This window comes from Aegilops tauschii, chromosome 6 (genome assembly GCF_002575655.3).
Source record: "Aegilops tauschii subsp. strangulata cultivar AL8/78 chromosome 6, Aet v6.0, whole genome shotgun sequence".
Classification (NCBI taxonomy): domain Eukaryota; kingdom Viridiplantae; phylum Streptophyta; class Magnoliopsida; order Poales; family Poaceae; genus Aegilops; species Aegilops tauschii.
In genome coordinates this window covers 459,179,796-459,197,913 of record NC_053040.3, presented here as the reverse complement: position 1 = coordinate 459,197,913, position 18,118 = coordinate 459,179,796, and the positions used below count along the sequence as shown (strand labels likewise).

The following is an 18,118-nucleotide window of genomic DNA, read 5'->3' as shown; positions in this document are numbered from 1 at the left end:
CATTGTGCGAGGGCGTGAGGAGATTACGGTGGCCCTAGTGGCTTCTTGGGGAGCATTGTGCCTCCACACCGCTCCAAACGGAGATTAGCATCCGCAAGGGTGTGAACTTCGGGATACATCGTTGTCTCCGCGTGCCTCGGTTATCTCTTACCCGAGCCCTTTACTTATGCACTTTACTTTGTGATAGCCATATTGTTTCTTGTCATATATCTTGCTATCACCTAAGTAGTTTTTCTTGCTTAGCATAAGTTGTTGGTGCACATAGGTGAGCCTAGTTGTTGTAGGTTTTGTGCTTGACAAATTAACCGCTAGGTTTATTCCGCATTTGTTCAAGCCTCAACCGTAATTATTTTAAAGCGCCTATTCACCCCCCCTAGGCGACATCCATGATCTTTCAATTGGTATCAGAGCCTCGTCTCTCTTTATAGGGCTTAACCGCCTAGAGAGTAAGGATGTCGACTAGGGGTTTAGGATTCTCTGACAGTCTTAGTTTCGATGGCACAAATTTTGATGTTTGGGTAATCCGCATGCTTAATCTCTTTAGGGTCATGGACCCAAATTTAGAGCGAATTGTAGATATGGGTTTTTTCTCCTCCAAAGGATCCACAAAGATTATCTTTAGAGGATGAGAAAAACTCTTATCTCAATACTCAAGTTTCTAATGTGCTTTTTGATGCTTTGATCAATGTAGTTATATTTCAACTCATGCCTTTCCGGGATGCTCATGAGTTGTGGACAAAGCTTCAAGATAAATATGGCGTGTCCAAGTTTTGTGGGGATGATTGTTCTCCCTCCACCTCCGGTCGTGTTGTGTTCTCAACTTCGTCTACTTCACCTACATGTGGTTTGCCACAAGGTAATGACATGGTGAGTAGTGGTGTTCATTGCAATGATGATAGTGGGCTTAGTTTTGATAATCCTTCATCACTTTCTTGTTGCGATGCTTCATCTTTGGACTCTAGCACTTCGAGCACTCCAAATGTTTCACATGCTTGTGTTGATAGTCCTTGCATATCATGTACAAATTGCTTGACTAAATCTCATGATGATATGCTTGCTATGTCTTGTTGGCATGATAAAAATGCATGTATTTCCTCGAGTTGTTGTGCTAACAATGTAGAGGAAACCCAACACTCCATGGAACAAGATGTGGTCTTGAATGGTGCTTCAAGGGATCCCACATCATCATCTATTGCTTTTTGCCTTATGGCCAAGGCTTCAAAGGTATCTCCCACTTTGAATCCCAATATATCTTGTGATAATATTGATGATGGCAAGAGTGATGATGATGTCAATTATGATGAAGAGAATTATGATGTTGCCTCCTTAAAAGTTAAGGTTGAAATAACTTTTAAAGCTCTTCTTAAGAATAAAATTGCTTGTTCCAACTTCATGGAAATCATGTCTATTGCTATTGAGGGCAAGAAATATATTGATGAGTTGGAATCTCGTCTTGAGGAGCATGAGGTCACCATTGATAAAATGGAAGGTCATGAGCGTGATTACGCTAATGAGATTGCGGACCTCTCTCAAGCTCTTGAACTTGAACAAACCACCAAGGAATCTCTTGAGGAGACTTTTGCTCTAGAGTTATCTAGAGTGAAGGAATCTCATGATAGAGCTCTTGAGGTGGCCAATGTTTTTGAAACTAAAAATGCTAAGCTTGAAGTTGCTCATGCTAGACTCCTTGAGGATTTTGAGCACCTCGAAAATGGCTCAAGGGTCATCAAGGGTGACCTCATCAAACTCACCGAGTCTCATGCTCAACTTGAAGCTTCTTATTTAAAAGAGCTTGCCAAGTTGCCTTCTCCTCTTGTTGTTAATTGATGATGCTTGTGCTACTAACTCTATTTCTTGTGAAGCATCCATTTTAAAGGAGAACGTTGAGCTACGGGCTCAACTTGAGTTGCTATCTAGCAATTATGGGAAATTGGAAGAAAGCCATGAAAAGCTCTCAAGCTCTCATGATGATCTTCTAGTATCCCATAATGTGCTAAAGATAGCTCATGAGGCCATGATTGCTAAGGTAACATCTAGTGAGCCTCATGTGGACACTAGCACTACTTTTAGTCAAAATGCTATATTGCCTTGTGCTTGTCCTCGCGATTCATCCATGCATAACGTTGGTACATCTTGTGATGAATTGCTTTCCTTGCCTTGTTGCTCTAACGATGAAGCTTATACTTCCTCTAGTGCTTGTGTTGAGACTAACCATGTAGAGGAAATCAAAGAGCTCAAGGCCCAAGTCACTTCTTTGAAGAAAGACTTGGAAAAGAGTCATGAAGGGAAATTTACACTCAACAACATCTTGAGAGTGCAAAAATCCCCCAATGACAAAGGTGGACTTGGATTCAACTCCAACAAGAAGAAGAAGTCCAAGATGAACAAAAAGAAGGGCCAAGAACAAGTCAAGAATTCGGCCAAGATTGTTTGCTTCAAGTGCAAAGTAGAAGGGCATCATGTTAGATCTTGCCCATTGAGGAAGAAGGCCATTAGTGACAAGCAACAAGGGAAGCGGCCACAAGTTCGATCTCATGCTCAACCACAAGTTGAAGAAAGTCCTCTTCCCAAGAATCCTCAAGCTAATGCTTCTCAAGTTGAGAAATCAAGTGAGAAGAAAGTGAAGAGTAGACGTTGCTACTTATGTCGTGAGAAAGGTCACCTCGCCTCTTCATGCACTAGTGTTAACTTATCCAACCCAATTATTATTGATGATATCTATTCTCTTGGGAAGGATAATGTTGGCCATGTGTTTGCCAAATTTGTTGGTGCTCAAAGTGGTGTCAAGAAAAGAACCATTTGGGTATCCAAGCCTATTGTGACTAACCTCTTAGGACCCAACTTGGTTGGGGACCAACTAGCTCAAACTTGATCAATAGGTGTTGTTGGAGGGCATTGTAGACTTGGCTACATTATGAAGATTTAAGGGGACTTCATCATTCTTATTGTCTCAAGCCAAGTCAATTGGGTTATCAAGTTTCTATTCTAGATCCAATGTGCCTCCTTACGGTAACTTGTACTTAAATTGTTTACATCGAAAGTTACTTGCCCCTTTGCATGTTTTGGTGTTGTTCCTTGCATGTGGTTGTATATGTTGTGCCTCCAATTTTCTTATCTTGAGTAATCAAGTATGTGTGTGTTGGTTTGCACATCATGTACGTGTGTGTAGTGCGTTGAGCCTTTGCGCATCTTGTTTGTATGTTAGTTGGCTCTTGTGAGAGATTAATGGAACATCCCATTTTGGGGAAGTGATGTGCTTTGTGCACCTCACGGTCCCATAAATGTGTTTACATGAGGAATACCACCTAGTATTGATATTGCAAGCTTATCTAGTCACTATGTGGTATGTCTTCTCATGAGAAATTCAAATTCTAAATAGTCCATTTATTATCTCTTGTTGGATCCTCTTTTTGCCTCTTGTTAAGTTTTCTTTAATTGGTATCACATTATGGGGGAGTAATATGCTATGTATATTACTAGCCTAGAAAATGTGTACATTTGAGATATTGTCACCTAGAATTGATATTGTAAATTATCTTGTTCCTACGTGGCATGTTAGCTCTACAAGTTGCAATTTGCTTGTGTTTGGTGTGAAGATGATGTCGGATATCCCTGCTATCTACCACCGGGAATTATTTCCAAATACTTCTTGTCTTTTGACAATTGGTACTAACTTATGTGTGGTAGAAATTATTGATCATCCTCACATTGGCGTTTGCTTTTTATTTGCCTTATCTCTTGCCAAGTTTGTGTCAACTCCCATTGCCTTCCATGCCACTTGAGGATCTTGTTGTTTTCTTGATCTTGCCTAGTGTTTTCCTTGATATAGTGAACGTGGTGGTCCTACCTTGTGCATTTTGTATTCAAATGCAAATTCTCTATAATGCATAACTCGTGGGGGAGCTATCCTATTTTCTATAAAACACTAAACTTGTGATCCATTTTAAGTGTGTGTTGGTGGACGGCAAGCCGTTTCTTTTTGGTACTTGTGCCATCATGAAACTTTGTAGAGAGCTTGGTTTGTTTGGAACCATCCTCTCTTTTGGGAGTTTGATATCATTTTGTGGGTTCCAATGGATATCTCATTCCTTGATGTATCTTTTAATGATATCTTCAAGTGATGATTTCTCCATTTGGTATTTTCACTTCGTATTTCCTTATATTTTGGTATCGGTTCTTGAAAGTCTTGAGCATGCATATTAACATCATGTAGTTTCCGTGGCATGCTTTCTCTCTTTGACCCAATATATAGGGGAAACTCCCCCAAGTCTCAAATTGGATGAGATGTGCATGAATTTCATTTCCATATCTATATGCACATATTTATGCAAGGAAATAATAAAATATAGTGCAAAACTGAAGAAGAGTACAAAAGAATTAAGAGACTGACGATGAAGATGAAGATAGTAGAAAAGACACTTGAAAGAACATGTGGTGCCCCCATGTTTGGTTTTGGTAATTGACGACAATCTCTATGGACTAATGGTTGCCTTGAGTTATATTTGAAGGTTTTGTCCATAGGCTTTTCTTGGAGTACATGTGTTGGTTTCAAGGAGAGTTTGTGTTGACCAAGGTGCTATTAAGGAATTATCCAAAGATTGGTCATGTGAGAGTTGAGCTTATTGCAAGCATGTCTTGAAGAAGAAGATTGTGTGATCATTCATGTTTACCTTCAAGACATCATCCAAATGAAGAGAGTTGGAAAGATTCTAGGTTGATCAACACTAAGTCAAGAGTGAATCAAGTTGATCAACTCACAAAGCGTAGAAGATGTACCGAGAGGGATCAAGTGATCCCATGGTATGGTAAGCATTGTCCATTGTGCTTTGTGTACTAACCCATGGTCTATGTGAGAGTTCTATGTGGGATTAGCTACGTGTTCATGGGCTTGCGTCAAGAGGAAGATATCACTCAACCCATGGAGAGGATGACATCAAGTGGTGATCGTCATCAAGATTGCCGTGTGCAAGTTCAAGTGGAGCCTCACGAAGAGATCAAGTGCTTGAAGCTTGCCGTCCATTGTGGTGACAATGGACTTGTGAAGATGAGCCGAAGAGTGGCTCACCCATAGTGGACTATGGGGGAGTAATCATCTAGTCTTCATCGAGCCAACGCAATCAAGAAAGGTGGTCCAACTTGAGGGAGTCAAGATCGTCATCATCTAGCTCAAGTGGACCATGTGCAAGGCAAATGTTTGCCCTTGATAGGTTTTCTATTTTACCGGTCTCATGGTGGTAGTTGGGAGACCGGGTTATAGGATCGATAGCCGTACTATCAAGGGGGGCTCTCAAGTGAGTAGCTTGATCGTATCGTTCGTCGAGAGCTCAAACCATTGCATCCTTGCATCATGTTTCTTGGTTCTTCTTTGGTTCTCTTTGTGAGTCTTAGAGCTTATGGTCATCTTGATGACAACCTTGAGTTCATCGAAAACGGAGTTTGCATGCGTCTTCTATGATGTTTTCGATGTTGGAGGTTTTATCGGTCTTATCCGAGGAAGGGTTCTCACCATTTTCTTTTGGGCCTTTTCTCATTTGCTTCTTATTGGTATTTCTATCAAGATTGTGTTAGCCCTTGTCGCTAGCTTTCCAACAAATTTGGTTTCGTCGAATTCGGAGTCCGTTTGCAGAAGTTGTGTCAGTTTTGGTGTTCTGAAAAGGCTGCAGCGGTACTACTGCGGACAGGAGCGGATGTAATTTTTTACTACCACTCTTGGGAGCGGTACTACCGCTTGGAGCAGTACTACCGCGGCTACTTCCGTGGCTACTTCCGCTCGGGACCAAAAACTCGTCACAAGTCCAGCGGTGGTAGGCACGGATGTAATTTTTTAGTACCGCTCGCAAGCAGTAGTACCGCTACCCTTAGCAGTAGTACCGCTACCCCTAGCGGTAGTACCGTGAGGTCAAGCGGTACTACTGCTCCGACGGTTCTTCTGGCTTTTTTGCCTCCTCGCTGTTGTGTTTCAAAGGCCTACTACCGCCCTAGCGGTAGTACCGCTCCTTGGAGCGGTAGTACCGCTCGGTGCGGGCTATGACCATAACGGTTGGATTTTTCCCCACCTATAAAAGGGGGTCTTCTTCCCCAATGAACCTTATTCTTTTAGCTGGTGTTCTTCCCCCATTGTTGACCTTCTTCGAGCTTGCTAACTCTCAATCCCTCCATGGATTCTTGCTAGTTTTTGAGGGAAAAGAGAGAGGAGATCTAGATCCACATTTCCACCAATCACTTTCTCCTCTATGTGAGGGGAACCCCTTGGATCTAGATCTTGGAGTTCTTGGTGTTCTCCTTCTTGTTCTTCCTGTCATTTTCCTCCCTAGCATTAGTTGCTTCGGTGGGATTTGAGAGAGAGAAGGACTTGGGCACTCCGTGTGCCCTTGCCATTGCATTTGGTGCATCGGTTTGAGTTCTCCACGGTGATACGTGGAAGTTACAAGTTGAGAAACTTATTACTCTTGGGTGCTTGGTACCCTTGAGCTTGTTCCTCTTGGTGCTTGGGCGCCCTAGACGGTTGGTGGTGTTCGGAGCTCAATCATTGTGGTGTAAAGCTCCGGGCAAGCATCGGGGTCTCCAATTAGGTTGTGGAGATCGCCCCGAGCAATTTGACGGGTTCGGTGACCGCCCCCAAGGGTTGCCATTTGTACGGGTTCGGTGACCTCCCTCAAGGGTCCCTTAGTGGAATCACGGCATCTTGCATTGTGCGAGGGCGTGAGGAGATTACGGTGGCCCTAGTGGCTTCTTGGGGAGCATTGTGCCTCCACATCGCTCCAAACGGAGATTAGCATCCGCAAGGGTGTGAACTTCGGGATACATCATCGTCTCCGCGTGCCTCGGTTATCTCTTACCCGAGCCCTTTACTTATGCACTTTACTTTGTGATAGCCATATTGTTTCTTGTCATATATCTTGCTATCACCTAAGTAGTTTTTCTTGCTTAGCATAAGTTGTTGGTGCACATAGGTGAGCCTAGTTGTTGTAGGTTTTGTGATTGACAAATTAACCGCTAGGTTTATTCCGCATTTGTTCAAGCCTCAACCGTAATTATTTTAAAGCGCCTATTCACCCCCCCCCCTCTAGGCGACATCCACGATCTTTCAACACTTAAGACTGAACGACCGTACTGCCAGGAAAACTAATGAACTGTCGTGGTTTTACAAGCTATAAATGAGAATGAGAATGAGAAATATGACTAACAGACTGAAAAAGAGAAAGTCAGGCGGAGAGAATGAAGGTGTGACCGAGGACTTAAGAAAGGCACAATGCTCAAAGAAGAATTGACTTCAGAAAAATAAGTAGCCCAATAACAAAGTAAAGACTAAGATCAAAGAAGTGGTTCATAAAAAAAGAAAAAGACCATAGAAGTAATAAAGAGAACTAATGAAAATGGAATAACTAAAGAACTAATGAATGTCGATAAAATATTTTTTGCTTGAGAATCTGAAAAGGAACAATGGCAAGGCACAAAAGCACTAAAAATCTTATATGGTGAAGACTTGGGGATGAGGAAGGACATTCAATGACCGAGAGACGACTACACACACAATGAATATAAAAAACTACAATGAAACTACAGAAAGACTAATGAAAAAGATTCATAACAATCATCAAAGTACTGACAAAAGTAAAGAAAATAAACCTACAATGAAACTAACTGGAAAATTAAAGCTCACTGACCATCTCATCTCTCTCTACATGTCGTCTTCTCCTTCAGCACTATACTGTCGTGGTTAATTAATCGAACCCGTTCCGGCCGTTTCGCAGGTGAGGTGAGCCCTTTGATTGAAGTTGCTTTCTGTAGATGATTACCTTGGGACCAAATCATTTTTTCCTTATTATGTGGTGAAGTTGTTCTATAGATTAGGAAGTGCAAAATGAAACAATAGTCACATCCATATATGTGCACCATCTCTTCCATATGGGAAGGAGTTGTTAGCCTGCATGTTCATTACTAGTAGAAAGCTAGCTTATTGTTTCTCCATTTATGTGCTCTGCCATATTGAGGTATGGACCCCCACGATGCTAATCATAATATTTTAATTACTAATCATAATTAAGGTCCACTTTCTAATTGAGGATTATCCAGAGTAAAATTATGGTTGGTGTTGTAGTTGGGGAGAGGAGGTTGTTGTCGAGCGTCGAGGGACCATGAAGACGGGAATTGGGGGAGGGAAAAGTCCATCCTATTTCATTTCCTCGAGGTTCCATTCTCAGGCTGCAATATTTATTTGCAAATCAACTCCACCATCTTCACATTTTTTATGGTTCTAAGATTATCGTGAAAATAAATACTACTCAAAGAGCTAATTCTACAAATATGAGGGAACAAGAGACAACACAATTCACTTACAAAACACAACTGGTGCCAAATCTCCAAATGATATAGCTAACACAACTTCTTCATCAATCTTAACATATGTGGCATAATTTACATTGTATTCACGAAATATAAAGTACAAACTATACTTTAGATACACATACAAACTATACGTATTTAAAGTAGACACAGGATATGTTGCATATGACGCTCATTCTATGCAGTGGGGTAAGAAGGCTCCATCGCAAGGCCACACATGCCTTTCTTGTCGGGAATGTCCTTCTCCATTCTTAAATATCCATTCTCGCCCCATGTTGTTCCCCATGAATTCTTCAGCAACCAATATTTTGTGCCATCGCTGGTCTTGCCATAACCAATAGCCGCAATACCATGGTCCAGGTCTGTGCCACATGAGCCTGTCATCACTCCACCTTTGTAAAATTGGAAGGTCATATCTCCTCCATCTACAGCCACCGAGACGGGTTGGCTTGCGACGGCTTGCATGAGAGCTCCCTCGTTGTTGGCTGGAACATTCTCATAGCTTTTGATGGTTGCGGCACCGTTGGTTCCACTCTTGCACTTGTCATCTGCCGCGGTATATGGGTAGTTGGACTCGGTTGTGAGACCGCCATTCTTGATTATGAACTTGAAGGCATCATCCATAAGCCCATCTTTGCAACCTTGGTCTTCACCATGGACATCACAATCCACTAGTTCTTGCTCAGACAAGGAGATAAGCTTGCCAGTTTTGAGCTTAACGACGCCCTCTGTAGCAGCGACAGCAGAAAAAGCCCAACAACAACCTACAAATGTTTACGTTTGTGCAGATACTATAAGAGGACATTCTCATTAAAAATTCAAACATATATGCAATATATTATTATCCTAAAAATACTTACCACATTGGCCCTGATCCTTGATGGGGGTGACTGCTCCTTTCGTTCTCCAGTCTACGGTTGCCGGAAGTGCATCGAAACTTACATTCTCATACCTGAATCCGGTAGGCATCCTATCCATGCTCGGTTTGTACCCCTTGTTAGCCTTCGTCGCCTTGAACTCCTCGTTCGTTAGGTCGGCGAACTGATTGACGCCCAAATAGAACTTGAGGTTCTTGGCATTAAACGACTCGATGAACCCGACATTGGCCTTGAACACCCCGAATCGTTGCGCCTTCTCAGCATCGTCCTTGTACACACGGCCGTACTGCACCATCCAGCTCTCGTGCCTTGCCACCATCGACAAGTCATCGCTGAGCTCACGAGCTGCTAGGACCGAACTGCAGAAGCAGACACATTCGAGGATGCCAAGGATCAAAGCTTTTGGGATGGCCATGTTATGTTTGATGAATTGCTTGCTACTACTAGTGTGCAGTGTGTGCTCTGGTTTGGTTTTGTGAATGGTACTGGGCGTCTTATATAGTTGAATGGATGTATGTATTTGTATATGGGGGATTGAGATGGTCTCCAACGTAGCGGTGAAGTACATCTGGTAGGCGGATGGTATAAAATAAATATGTGTGCATATGGCGTACGCTTTCCTTAGCATATGAGAATAATAGACATGTTGTGCCGGAACTTTGGATGTTAGTACAAGAAAAATCAAGTAACCATGATTACGACATATTTTGATACTTCATACGGACTTAGGTCAATGTGATTGCATGGTGATGCTGACAGGCTTTTCTATCGATCCTATTCCTATGAAGCTCTCTAAACGTGTTGCCATGAGTACCCAGGAACCAAAAATACATATAATTTTTTACACCCTAAATTTTAAGCGTAACACGAAGTCTTAGCTTCTGTTTATTTACAAAACTACGAGTGCGTACAAAAAACATCGATAAAAATTCTTGTAGCCTACTGATGAGAAGGGATTAGATGTGACCGCTTGCAGAGACGAGTGTAACACAGAAACGGCAAGTTGATTCATCAAATGTTAAGAAAACTATGATTAGTTAATTAACTAATGATAAGTAATTTAATCTTGAGTTCAAACATGCATTGGTACCCCTAGTACGTCAAGTCCATGAATTAATATTAATACCGCCGGATATATTTCCCAGACACGTAAATGGTTTTTTACTCTCGCAACCTCGTAGATCATATCTCACTACCCATCATATATTTCTGGCGGACATGGTTTGCGGAAGGTCCCCTGCTTAATGAGGGTTGCAGGTGGCTGGGTAGTCCAACGTTGCAACTCAAGGATGAGTGATGGTATGTAACACTGCACATAGACACACACACTGTGCAAAGCGCCAAGTGTTACACGCAACCAACGTGTCCAACACTTATCCCCTCATCCCTTTAGACTTGTAAACCTAGGAACATTTGGTACGCAAGAAACGAATAAAGGACGCACACGGACATGTGGGACATGGCAAGAGAAACGGCAACATGCAGCCTAAGAGTCAAAGTGAACACACAGACACACACATATGCAGATGAGACCGGCGTAGGAAAAATGAGCGATGGCCAACTGCCAAGAAGGGACAACCGCACAAAACAATCCGGTGGGCTCACAACGCCCCATTGCTAGGAAACGTAGTAATTAAAGATATAATTACAAAAGCACAAAAATAAAATTGGTTTGTTAAATAATGAAATACAACCTTTGCCTCAAAGATTTAATTGGTTTATAATTCAAAACTAGGTTTTAAGAAATATGCTTTAAATCATGAGCAATGCGTGATGTCAATAAATAGGAGGAAGCATGAAGTGAACTTGTCGGCAGCGAAAACGTCGGCAAGATAGAAGACCTAGGTACGTCGAAAGATCCATGTGGTATGTTTTGAGATTTTAGGTTCTCTTTGATGAAAAAGTTAGTCATTATCATCTGTAAAAGGAGAAAATGACAACCTCCATCCGGGTTTACTAGTCCCCATCGTATTTTGGGCCAAAATTTGACAACAAAGATCCTTAATATCTTGTGGTCATGCTAGTGATCAATAAGAAAGAGCCAGATCCATTCCCGCACGATCCTTGCCCCACGTGTGTCGGTGTAATTGGCCACGGATACCCCAAAGACGGCGAGATAATAATTTAAGACATCGGGGCTAGCAAAGCCCCTCAGTCCGACTGCCCGGCTGCTCCTGCCGGCTCCCCGTCCGACTGCTCTGCCCGGCCGACTGCCGGCTGCCGACTGCGCCAACCAGCCGGCTGCCGGCTGCAGCCTGACCCGACACCGACAAGACACCGACGTGGCGGCCATACCGCGGACGAGACGGCTGTACCTCGATGCCATCATGTATAGTGTCACTTGTCCCCTGGCACTATTTATGAAGTGACCCAGGGACAAGCATGACACCCCCACCATGCCTTGCTCCCATACCACCACATAGCTTAGATAGTAAGCTAGCTCCACACTATATATAGCTATCTATCCATCCATCCATCGACGGGCACATGGAGTCCCATGGGCACATACATGCTCACGCACACACCCACGGCCAAGAGCCATTCGGCCACTAGAGCACGCATGTTCATCCGGCCATACGCATATACAAAGTCAGATGCTTATGGCACTGACCAAAGATATAGCTTCAGAAGCACTCTATACCAGATATATTAGATATACTCAGACATGCAGGAGTAGGGGTATTATCTCTCCGGAGAGCCCCGAACCTGGGTAAACTAGCGCGTGCTACTCGCATACCCGCTCCCGGTCCTATCAGCAGCAGTCTTACCCTCACACTAAGCCCTTGTGGCATCTGTCGACTCGTAAGCCCCCCGTGAGAATACCACGACAGTTGGCGCCCACTGTGGGGCGGTACTGCTACTATGCTACCACGCTGCTGCTGGTTTCGTAGTCCGGGCGGGACCATCTTCGCCATCACCGCCGCGGCGTCGCGCCGTCTCTCCGGTAGCGCTCGGGGGCTCGACTTCGACCCGCCCCCGGAGCGGCCGCGCGGGACGGCGCGTCCTCGTCGTCGGCCTCGCCGCCTTCGTCATCACCACCGTTGCGACGCCGGCTGTCCGTCCGCGCGCGCGCCGTGCGCTGGGCCTCACTTCGGCGGCCGCATCCATCCATGCGCCTCGCGTCTGCTCCCCTCCATGATGCGCCTTGCTACTGCCGGAACGCGCTCCTCCACATACCATCTATGCAAGCTAGCCAGATACAAATCAGACTATGGTCATGCACTAGTCATACGCATCCCAGATACATGATATACGTCGCATGTACACCACCCATGATTAAGTCGGATGCAAGTCGGACACTTGCCATACAATGCCCGTACACTCCCAAAAATCCATGGCCTCTCCGCATCAGTCCCGCAACCGAGCACCGCGTTGCGCCACGCCCGCTCCCGGAGTCGGCCCGCGCGGCTGCTCCACCGTGCCCGGCCTTCTCCGGCCTCGTACCCACGCCAACTCTCCTGCAGCCTCGCCGTCCCCGCGCCGAGCCGCCCCTAGTCTCCCTCCGCGCGCCCGAGCTCTGCCCCTGCCTCCACCTCCGAGCCGCGCCATGTCGCCGCTTTGGTCGGCTCCCGCGCGCTCGCTGGCCGGCTTGCCGCTCCACTCGCCCGTTGGCCGGCTCCCGCCCACCCGCCGACCTCCAGCGGCTCTGCTCCTCCACGCCCGAGGCCACCGCCGGCTTGCTTCGCGCCTGCGTCGCACCACCCAGCCGCCGCTCTTCCCCGCCACCCGGCCCGCCGGCTCCGCCCGCGCCGGCTCCTCCGCACGACGGCCGCCTGTCGGCTCCGCTCGCACGGCCGCCTCCGACCATGGCCGACTGCTCTGCTCCGCCTGCCGGGCCCGGCTCGCGACTCCCGCGCCAGCCGCCGCGTCGCCTCCGCCCCTGCCGAGTCGCCCCGGTTCGGCCTCGGCCGTCTCCGCATCCCGGCCTCTCCAGCGCCGGTTCTGCGCTGGCCGGCTCGCCGACCCGTGAGCCGGCTCCTCCTGCTCGCCGCCTTGTCGACCCTCCCGCCTGCTGGCTCCAGCCTCCGCCGGCCGCGCTCACGTTTGCCTGTGCGCCTACAGGCCCTGGCTGGCCCCTACCCCGTGCGCTCGCCGGCTCCCGTGCCGGCTGCATCCCGCCATCGCTCCCCGCAGCCGGCTGCACAAGTGGCCGGGATGTAAAAAGAGAAAGAAGGAAAAAGTAGAAGAAAAGGCCAACTGCCCACTAGCCGGCTGAAGATAAGTCTTCGGGCCGGCTAAAAAAAAGGTGTGTCTGCGTCCGCCTGCCCAGATCCGGCTGGCCGGGTGCCTACAGCCGAGAAAAAAGAAAAGAAATATGCGTCCGACCGCTGGCTACCTGGCCGGCTACAAAGGGCCCGACTGCTGTGTCGGAGTCCGCCTGCCCAGCCAGCTGAAGAAGAAAAAGAAGAAGACAAAGTAGTCGCCGGGAGATCGGGCCCGACTGCTTAGCAGTCGGCCCGAATCTCGGGGGCTACACCCAGCGGGTGCGCTGACGCGCCCCCGCGAGGAAGAAGACAAAGTAGTTGCCGGAAGATCCGGCCCGACTGCTCAGCAGTCGGCCCGAATCTCGGGGGCTACACCCAGTGGGTGCGCTGGCGCGCCCCCACGGAAGATTGCAAACAAGAGAAAAGTTTCGTCCGGCTGCCAGGAGCCGGCAGAAGAAGAAAAAGGGCGCTGCAAGACGCCTCGCCGCCTGGCCGGTCGAGCCTGACCGGCCGGGACCCCTCCTCAAGCGCCTAGAGGCTCGAGGGCTACACCCAGCGGGTGCACCGACGCGCTCCGCGAGCGCCGAGCCGCGCCAGCTGTCTTCGACGACCTCCGCCTCGGCTACACGAAAATCGATGTGAGCTCCTCACCCGCATATTTTTTCACCGCGAGAGCACGAATAACCCCGAGCGATGCTCGGGGGCTATCTCCGCATTTTAATACAGTTGCAGCACTGTTCGCCCCGGCGCCAGCCAGAGTTGGCCTGGGGGCTGACCGCTTGGCCTGAGACGATAGTTCCCGCAGACGGCTTAGTAGCGTGCGCGGTACCAAAGGCCCACTCTTAGTCACAGACCGCAGAGCGTCTGTCCGGCTAGCAAGAGTGAACGCTGGAGGCCACCCACGCGAAAAACGTCCGGGAAGAAAAACGGTTCGGGCGACCCGGCCGTTTTCTTTATGAGTATCTGCTCGATTAAATTCGCTCCTAGAATCTGAGTATTGTACACTCCACTCCGCGGCCCACTCTCAGCCACAGACAGCAGAGCGGCTGTCCGGCAAGCGAGAGCAAGCCAAAGAGTGGAGGGAACATGAAAGAGATTGAAGGGGGCCCGGACGAAATCGAGTCGGCACCCTCCGCATAAAACATGCAGTGCTAAAAGCAATCATTTGATATATCTGCGTTGGCTAACTTTGTCGTTTGCATGATCATTTCCATGAAACACCCGCCAAAAAAACCTCCGCCCAACTTTGCCAAGTTGCCCGGAGGCTTGGGGGCTACTGTCGGAGTAATTGGCCACGGATACCCCGAAGACGGCGAGACAATAGTTTAAGACATCGGGGCTAGCAAAGCCCCTCAGTCCGACTGCCCGGCTGCTCCTACCGGCTCCCCGTCCGACTGCTCTGCCCGGCCGGCTGCCGGCTGCCAACTGCTCCAACCAGCCGGCTGCCGACACCAGCCTGACCCGACACCGACAAGACACCGACGTGGCGGCCATACCGCGGACGAGACGGCTGTACCTCGATGCCATCATGTATAGTGTCACTTGTCCCCTGGCACTATTTATGAAGTGACCCAGGGGACAAGCATGACACCCCCACCATGCCTTGCTCCCATACCACCACATAGCTTAGATAGTAAGATAGCTCCACACTATATATATAGCTATCCATCCATCCATCCATCGACGGGCACATGGAGTCCCATGGGCACATACATGCTCACGCACACACCCACGGCCAAGAGCCATTCGACCACTAGAGCACGCATGTTCATCCGGCCATACGCATATACAAAGTCAGATGCTTATTGCACTGACCAAAGATACAGCTACAGGAGCACTCTGTACCAGATATATCAGATATACTCAGACATGCAGGAGTAGGGGTATTATCTCTCCGGAGAGCCCCGAACCTAGGTAAACTAGCGCGTGCTACTCGCATACCCGCTCCCGGTCCTATCAGCAGCAGTCTTACCCTCACACTAAGCCCTTGTGGCATCTGTCGACTCGCAAGCCCCCCATGAGAATACCACAACAACGTGTTTCCTTGAGGTTTGGCTTCTACATCTCCTTCTTGGACCTTTAGTTGCACTGGCGGAGCTTCGTGAGGGCAAAAGCGTGACATGGCCCGCCCAGCCCCTGGGGTAAAAATGCATGTAGTAGTACAGATATACAGTAGCCCAGCACACCACTGTCTTGCTTGCATATAGCCTCGCCTCTTCACGATTCTCTTCTTGGCATACATCCTCCAGTAGAGCAGCAGACCGAAGCTAGAACACGATCACGCGTACAACAGCAGGGAGGGCCAGAGATGTAGTGCACAGCTGCAGAGGTTGAGTCGCCGGTCGTACGGTCGCAACTTGTAGCAGCACAGAGCGGTGCAGAGGCCCGAGGCCCGAGCGGTGCAGCGGCGGCTTGACCAAGCCCCGGGAGGCAACTAGCAGCGGCCGCGGCCAGCCGGGCGAGTAGCAACCTAGATGACAAGCGTTGCTGCACAGGCACACGCGCTCTGAAATGCAATCAATTGATAATACACATCTTAATTTGGTACTCAATCCGTATCAAAATATAAGACATTATTTGACAATGTCAATGTCAAAACGTCTTATATTTTGATAGAGGGATTACTAGATAATTGTCATTGGGCAAGGCTAATCAATGCAAAATCAACTTGGTTTTCGAGAGAAAAGGAGATGATATAATTACATATGAAGTTGAGAAAGATTTTTCAGCAGCAACACTTCATCCATTGCTTGAGTTGAAATATTTTGTGTTTTCTTTTAGTTTGGCCCGCCCATGTTTTCCTTCGGAGCTCCGCCACTGTTTAGGAGATTTTTTGCACTCAGACTGTCCCTAACGGGATGCTTGCAAACCCTTTACCATCTCACACAAACAACAAAGAATCCACCAGGATTCACCGAACACTGAACTCTGATCTCTGAAGGATGTTTTGGAACTGAAGAAATAATACCTATCATTGAAACTCCTGCAATGATAACACTGTCGCTACGTGTACCACTGCCATCAATAAACTTTAAGTTCAAGGGATGTTCAATGCACATGCAATTTTGGTTGTGGTTCACTACAGTTCAGGAGGCAAAAATAGAAAACAACATGAGAAGAAAAAATCAAATCAAAGGAAGGAAGGAAGAATCATGTGAGAGAAGGGACTACTTACACAAAAATTGATGCCCAAAATTACCAGATGGTTGTGCATGATGTCACTTACATTAAGGTCGTGCACAGACATAGCCCCCAAGGCACGAATCCAACATGCCCTCATCGTATTTAAAGTAGACACATGATATGTTGCATATGACGCTCATTCTATGCAGTGGGGTAAGAAGGCTCCATCGCAAGGCCACACATGCCTTTCTTGTCGGGAATGTCCTTCTCCATTCTTAAATATCCGTTCTCGCCCCATGTTGTTCCCCATGAATTCTTCAGCAACCAATATTTTGTGCCATCGCTGGTCTTGCCATAACCAATAGACGTAATACCATGGTCCAGGTCTGTGCCACATGAGCCTGTCATCACTCCACCTTTGTAAAATTGGAAGGTCATATCTCCTCAATCTACAGCCACCGAGACGGGTTGGCTTGCGACGGCTTGCATGAGAGCTCCCTCGTTGTTGGCTGGAACATCCTCATAGCTTTTGATGGTTGCGGCACCATTGGTTCCACTCTTGCACTTGTCATCTGCCGCGGTATATGGATAGTTGGACTCGATTGTGAGACCGCCATTCTTGATTATGAACTTGAAGGCATCATCCATAAGCCCACCTTCACAACCTTGGTCTTCACCATGGACATCACAATCCACTAGTTCTTGCTCACACAACGAGATAAGCTTGCCGGTCTTGAGCTTAACGACGCCCTCTGTAGCAGCGACAACAGAAAAAGCCCAGCAACAACCTACAAATGTTTACGTTTGTGCAGATACTATAAGAGGACATTCTCATTAAAAATTCAAACATAAATGCAATATATTATTATCCTAAAAATACTTACCACATTGGCCCTGATCCTTGATGGGGGTGACTGCTCCTTTCGTTCTCCAGCTTACGGTTGCCGAAAGTGCATCAGAACTTACATTCTCATACCTGAATCCGGTAGGCATCCTCTCCATGCTCGGTTTGTACCCCTTATTAGCCTTCGTCGCCTTGAACTCCTCGTTCGTTAGGTCGGCGAACTGATTGACGCCCAAATAGAACTTGAGGTTCTTGGCATTAAACGACTTGATGAACCCGACATTGGCCTTGAACACCCCGAATCGTTGCGCCTTCTCAGCATCGTCCTTGTACACACGGCCGTACTGCACCATCCAGCTCTCGTGCCTTGCCACCATCGACAAGTCATCGCTGAGCTCACGAGCTGCTAGGACCGAACTGCAGAAGCAGACACATCCGAGGATGCCAAGGATCAAACCTTTTGGGATGACCATGTTATGTTTGATTAATTGCTTGCTACTACTAGTGTGTAGTGTGTGCTCTGGTTTGGTTTTGTGAATGGTACTGGGTGTCTTATATAGTTGCATGGATGTATGTATTTGAATATGGGGGATTGAGATGGTCTCCAACGTAGCGGTGAAGTACATCTGGTAGGCGGATAGTATAAAATAAATATGTGTGCATATGGCGTACGCTTTCCTTAGCATATGAGAATAATAGACATGTTGTGCCGGAACTTTGGA

General features: G+C 47.2%; 2 protein-coding genes across 2 annotated transcripts; both read right to left on the bottom strand.

Annotated features, from left to right (window-relative positions):
- Positions 1-8,523: 8,523 nt before the first annotated feature.
- Positions 8,524-9,683, bottom strand: LOC109736206 (senescence-specific cysteine protease SAG39-like). The gene is made up of 2 exons (XM_020295418.2): positions 9,207-9,683; positions 8,524-9,110 (listed from the first exon to the last, which is right to left on the bottom strand). Exons 1-2 carry the CDS (start codon positions 9,637-9,639, stop codon positions 8,524-8,526), a joined length of 1,020 nt encoding a protein of 339 aa, XP_020151007.1. The 5' UTR covers positions 9,640-9,683.
- Positions 9,684-16,996: 7,313 nt separating this feature from the next.
- Positions 16,997-17,869, bottom strand: LOC109736208 (senescence-specific cysteine protease SAG39-like). The gene is made up of 2 exons (XM_073500706.1): positions 17,437-17,869; positions 16,997-17,340 (listed from the first exon to the last, which is right to left on the bottom strand). The coding sequence occupies exons 1-2, from the start codon at positions 17,867-17,869 to the stop codon at positions 16,997-16,999; spliced, it is 777 nt and encodes a 258-aa protein (XP_073356807.1).
- Between the last annotated feature and the right edge of the window lie 249 nt (positions 17,870-18,118).

Coding starts and splice junctions, on each gene's coding strand:
- LOC109736206 (XM_020295418.2), bottom strand. CDS start 9,639: ATGGCCATCCCAAAAGCTTTGATCCTTGGCATCCTCGAATGTGTCTGC. Junction 9,111..9,206: donor CAAGGATCAGGGCCAATGTG/GTAAGTATTTTT, acceptor AAACATTTGTAG/GTTGTTGTTGGGCTTTTTCT.
- LOC109736208 (XM_073500706.1), bottom strand. CDS start 17,869: ATGGTCATCCCAAAAGGTTTGATCCTTGGCATCCTCGGATGTGTCTGC. Junction 17,341..17,436: donor CAAGGATCAGGGCCAATGTG/GTAAGTATTTTT, acceptor AAACATTTGTAG/GTTGTTGCTGGGCTTTTTCT.